At 43.5% G+C, this 5,635-nt stretch overlaps 1 protein-coding gene across 5 annotated transcripts; it reads left to right on the forward strand.

Annotated features, from left to right (window-relative positions):
• Positions 1-1,543: 1,543 nt before the first annotated feature.
• Positions 1,544-5,071, forward strand: LOC136551340 (uncharacterized). Of its 5 annotated transcripts, none has more exons than XR_010782533.1 (7): positions 1,544-2,158; positions 2,270-2,359; positions 2,650-2,719; positions 2,848-2,931; positions 3,582-3,910; positions 3,990-4,033; positions 4,922-5,071. XR_010782533.1 is itself a non-coding variant. In XM_066542908.1 (7 exons), the coding sequence occupies exons 1-5, from the start codon at positions 2,149-2,151 to the stop codon at positions 3,638-3,640; spliced, it is 360 nt and encodes a 119-aa protein (XP_066399005.1). In that variant the 5' UTR covers positions 1,544-2,148; the 3' UTR covers positions 3,641-3,910; positions 3,984-4,033; positions 4,922-5,071. The 5 variants fall into 5 exon arrangements, 3 of the variants coding, with proteins under 3 accessions (XP_066399005.1, XP_066399004.1, XP_066399006.1); XM_066542908.1 differs by having other exon boundaries at positions 2,848-2,978; positions 3,984-4,033; XM_066542907.1 differs by having other exon boundaries at positions 2,848-2,978.
• The last annotated feature ends 564 nt before the right edge of the window (positions 5,072-5,635 follow it).

Consider the following 5,635-nt stretch of genomic DNA (forward strand, 5'->3'; position numbering starts at 1 on the left):
TAATACCATACGGGATTTTGACTGAACGTTGACTCAGCTTATTTGGTTGGAAATTATTCATCTGAATTGAGAAGCTGAGAAAAGGATACAAGAGTGCCACACGTGTGCGCGCGCGCCGCCGCCACCATCGGCTGGGCCGGGTCAGGCCGAGGCCGTGCTGTGGCGAGGCGATGCAAGGCAGGCAAGCAGGCGGGCGGCGAGCGGGCGGGCGTGACCATGTTTTGCCACTTAATCCACATAATTATCGGAGTTGATTGTGCCAGTTACCGTCTCTTTGTGTCTCCGTCTCCTGGGTTCCTCCGTTGGCTTTCTCCCTCCCCGCCGCAGGCATAAATCAGAAGTCCTCTGTCAGTCCAATTCTTTAGTTTTGCTTTCGAGAGACCACATCTCAGCCGCCCTTTGGCTTTCCTCGTCCCGTATCTTGGCGCGCACGGAGCAACGGGAGAGCAGGTGCCTCCGGAACCCTCGTCCGCCTGCAAACCTTGCACGGGGTGTGTGGCGATTAGGTTTTTGGGGAGCGATTTCATGACTGCTCATCCGACGACTTTTTCCTGGTGATCGCTCGTGGAACCCGTCACCCGTCTTCTTCCTGGTGTTCGCTCGCGGAACAGCAAGATGTCTTCTTCCTGGTTCATGGGACTGCACTACGTACACCGTCCTGCATCGACTGTGGTCCACAACTTCGAGCAACGCACTATGTTTGGAACCTGGAAGCTAGTATGCATGAAGTAATGTAAATTTGGCATAGTGACATATGATGGGAACGACTATGGAAGTTTGACATTTTTTTTGGCTCCTCTGGCGCTCCTTGGATACCGTAGCATGGATTTGTACCTACTAAAAGCCCACCAAATAGCCTCTATTAGTGCTTCTCCATTTTTCCTTCTCTGAAGTCAGCCTTTAGTGTTGTATTACTACTATTTTCAATCATTCAGTTGTAAACATTTTAGTACGATGCACACAGCGTAGTAGAGATCAAATCTTCTGCCCATAACAAGTTATCCAACAAATACATTAATCTATAGCAACACAAAAAAAACCGTGACAATAGTAATAAGATATTACCTCCATTTAGGATTGTAGTTACAATAAATACCTAACAATTGCAACGCCATAGAAGATTATTACAACCTAAAAAACCGTGGCAATAGGAACATGCTATTATATTCATTTAGAATTCTTGTTGTAATAACCACCTATCAATTGCAACACCACAGAAGATTATTACAACCCAGAACAACCATGGCAATAGTTACAAGCAAAACTAACCAAATTCAATATAGTTGTAATAACACCAAGTAATTACAACGAAAATCAATACTAATGCAACTCCAAAGCGCCATGGCAATAATGTTAACTAATTGCAATACAATTCTTAAATAGTTGCAGTAGCACACACCTGTTGTAACGATAAACCACACATATTGCAATACATTTAGTCCATTGTATTATAGACACATATTACAACTATTTTATGAAAAAGTTATAATAGGACCTCATGCGGTAATTAAATTAGTGGTGTTGCAATGGTGGTGTGGTGTGGTGTGGCAGTAGAGGTGAATTCTTGTAGCGGGCGACAGCTTCGGCATCCCGGCGCCCCGTCCCCACGACGGCCCTACGCAACCCCGAGGCACCCGTTGCCGGCGATGGCGAGGCCCCCTGCATCCAGCGGAGGCCCTCTCCCTCTCCCGGCGGTGCTCCTCCCTCTCGGCGGCGCACGGCGACCCCCTTCCCAATCGGCTGCATGAGGCGACCGCCTCCACGACAGGCAGCGAGCGGGCACCCCCTTCTCTGTCGGCGTCGCGGCTCTGTTGCAGGGCCTCGCACGGGGGCTAGGCCGGTCGCGGCTGCGGCTCCATCCGTGCCAAGGGGAGGGCCGGCGTGGACTCGCCGGCCGGCGGCGGCTGGTGCAGCGCGCGCCCGAACGGGCCGCTCGGGGAGGTGCAGAGCCGGCGGCGCTCGATGCCGCTCGGCAGAGGACCACGGGGTCCCGGCCCCATGCGGCGGCGTGGATCTGGCTAGACGCAGCCCATGAGGCATGGCCTGTGCTAGTCGGTCGGCCCCAAGCAGCTCCCTGGCACGCCGCGGAGGTCCGCGGCTGGATCCACCACGAGTTCGCTCCACCATGATCGATTTGTTCAGCGTCTGATGGAACAGAGTACGTAGCTGGCTAGTTTTTTTTTCTTGATTTTGTTCTGCGTCCGCTATTTTCTGAAGGACATCAAAGCCACATCTTGATTTTATTTCTGCATTTTTTTGCCTTATGTAGACGATGAAGATCCAGCAACTGGTGGCTTCCATGACATGATCGAGGTATTTTCTGGAGGACATCAATGCATCGCCAGCCGCACCACACTCAGTAAGAACGTCGATTAATCTGCATAAAAAATTGTGGCCCATTCTTGATCTTTTGCTAGCTCCAGTAGTCCAGTTTGCTTGTTGATTAATATGCATAAAAAAATTGTAGCCCAAAATTTTCTGGTTTTTTACGGTATTCTCATTCCTGGTTTTACGTGGATTGGAGATGTTGCTAGCTTGTACTTCGATAGCTATTGGATTCTTTGTGCTTTTCCTTGATATGATATATGTATTCTATACATTGTTAGAATAAATTTCTATACAATGTTGAGCAGTTATCTATACATGCAGGCATCCCAGCGGCGGCGCATCCCCATCGGGCCCCAGCATGGTCTTGGTGTACGCTGATCTGCCAACGGCAGTGAGTAAAAAATTATTAATTATTTTCTTTCCTTTGGTTACTGTGCTTGCATGCATAATTTTCTAGGCATGGTGAAACTGTGTTTTGGGACCTCATTAGAACAAAAATTTGTATCGTTCACTATCTAGGCCAAGGAGGCCATCGCCGTGGTCCTCAAGGACGTCCTCCTCGACGACGACAATGCTGAGGACCAGTTCAGTAACGGTAGCAAGGCGTTGCGTCCAGGCCATTGTCATGCAGCAATCTTTCACTGCATATTGTTAGTTATTCATGCTTCTTTTTATAAATTGTTGGAACAAATTTCTATACATTATGAGAGTACATTTCTATACATTATGGGAGTACATTTCTATTGCTGAACATCTCCTGGTGGCCATGTACGTGCAGATACGGATGTGCAATGAATTTTTATGCTATGTTGTTGTGATCTCTCATGTTATTTTTTATGCACAATTGCAATATGGCCACCACACACAACCTGTTAAGTCAAACGCCTGGCAGCATGCAAGACCTTATGTGTTAAATTTTTTATGCTTCCTTATGATCGTGTGTCTATGTGATTTGAATACAAATTGTGAATTAGATTATTTGTAGGGATGTCGGCCGCTAGTTCTAAAAAGTTTATGTGTTTGTGCTACTGTGTTTTATGCTATGCTTCGTTGCAATTAGTGTTTGTCGATGGCTGCAAGGGTAACACAAATTCACTCAAAATGCTATAATTTTTTCTAGATTTTTTAAAACATGTTTCTAACCTTTTCTTGTCGCTGTAAGGTTTCTGCGCTTGCTAAAACATATTTCTATGCCTTTCTTGTTTTTCCATGATATATTTATCTGATTTTTTGTTGCGGCCTTGGATGAATAGGTGGTTTGCAGGAAATGAAGAGCTACCTACGCAGGCAATCATTTATTCTATGCGCTTGATTTTTATTTTTATGCATTTCCTTGATATTATGTGCAATGAATAGGTTTCTGTGCAATTGATGTTTTTATTTCTATGCTTTCTTGAGCCAACCGTGTAAGCATGCAAGCAATTGGTTTTTGCTTCAAAGACAATGGTTTGCATGGAGGCGAGTGGTGGTGGTCCGGTGCATGATGCAGTCCATGGCGGCGGCGCGTGGTGTGAATTGGCGGTGGCGGCTGGTGGCGTGGACAACGGCAGTGGCATGGCGCGGTCAAGGACGTCTTCCATAGGTCCGCTTCCGATTTTTTATTTCTTGAGCCACTATTTCTATGCCATGGATTTTTATGTTTTGATTCGATTTAGTTGCAGCCTTGCAGGAATATGTTGCGGCAAACGAAGAGCTAGCAATCCAAGTAAGCATGGCTTCATATGCCTTTTTGTGCCTGTCAACATGTTTACTGCTGAGAAATGATTTTTATGTGCTTGCTTAACACTTTTGATGCCCTCTGAAGCGGATGTTTTTATGCTTATCCTTGATATAATGTGAATAAAATTGAAATCTTTAATTTTTGAATGCATTAATATAGTTAATATTAGTTTCATTATTGTTTTTATGCTTCTCCTTGATACGATGTGCAATGAAATTGAAGTCTTAATTTTTGGTCCTAGGGGTATGTATTCTATGCATTGTTGGAACAAATTTCTATACATTATTGGAGCATGGTTCTATATATTGTTGGAGCAGTTATCTGTGCACTTCTACACAATTATACATTGTTGGAGCACACTTCTATGCATTGTTAGAACACTTTGACATACATTGTTGAAATAGTTATCCGTACACTTCTACACAATTCTATACATTATTGGTGGACAATTCTATACATTGTTCTATGCATTGTTTGGGTTGGTTCCGTCACAATCCCGGTACAATAATCCCCAAGAAGGGAGGGTATTTTGGGTTCTATACACTGGTCCTCTATTAATTATACACCCCCAAATTGAGAATAATTGTTTAAGTTGGGACTGTCATGGTTTCGGATAAAATAATCCCCCACCAGGGGGGTTCTATTGGGTTCAATGCATGGTTTCTCTATTAATTATACATTCACCCAAGTGGGAGGCAAGGTCTGGGTTGGGACCATAATAGATTTTTATGCCTGTATAAACATGTTTACATGTCTTTCTTGCCGCTATAAGGTTTCTGCGCACACTAAAACATGTTTTTATGCCTTTCTATTTGCCACTATAAGGTTTCTGCGTCTGTTAAAATATGTTTGTATGCCTTTGTTGTAATGTAGGATGGTTGGAAGGATGTTTCTGCACGGTCAACATTAGGCTGGTCCTGATCCAGCGGAGGCACGGGGTGTGGAGCAGAAGTACAAATTGCATGCTTGTGTTCTTATTTTTTTCTTGTTTTCGATGCAAGCTAGTTCATGCTAGTTCAAGCTCATGCGATGTGCAATGAATTTTCTATGCAGTTTTGATTGAAACTTCTTATGCCTTGTATGAATAGGTGGTTGTAGGAAATGAAGAGCTACCAATGTAGGCAAACAGGATTTTCTATGCGCTTGATTTTGATTTTTTTATGCATCTCCTTGATATTATGTGCAATGAAGAGCTACCAATGTTTTGTTTGTTGATTTTGTGTTCTATAAGTGTGTGCATAAGTTTCTATATATGGCTAAATTTTAACTTGGTATGTATTCTAACATTGTTTTTTTGCTTTTCCTTTGGTTACTATGCTTGCATGCATAATTTTGTACGCATGGTGAAACTATGTTCTTATGCTTGTGTGAATAAGTTTCCATGCATGGTTAAACTTTAACTTGGGATTTATTCTATACATTATTACAACCAATTTGTATACATTGTTGGAGCATTTATCTATGCACTGAAAGTAGACCGTGATGCCTAAGAGGGGGAGGGGTGAATTAGACAACTTAAAATTCTAACTCTAAACTATGGCCCCTTTTTCTATTCTTAGCAAAACCTATATAAAACATGAACTATCT

Source organism: Miscanthus floridulus, chromosome 4, assembly GCF_019320115.1.
Source record: "Miscanthus floridulus cultivar M001 chromosome 4, ASM1932011v1, whole genome shotgun sequence".
Lineage (NCBI taxonomy): Eukaryota > Viridiplantae > Streptophyta > Magnoliopsida > Poales > Poaceae > Miscanthus > Miscanthus floridulus.

Coding starts and splice junctions, on each gene's coding strand:
- LOC136551340 (XM_066542908.1), top strand. Junction 2,360..2,649: donor CGCCAGCCGCACCACACTCA/GTAAGAACGTCG, acceptor CTATACATGCAG/GCATCCCAGCGGCGGCGCAT. Junction 2,979..3,581: donor GCAATCTTTCACTGCATATT/GTTAGTTATTCA, acceptor TTGGATGAATAG/GTGGTTTGCAGGAAATGAAG.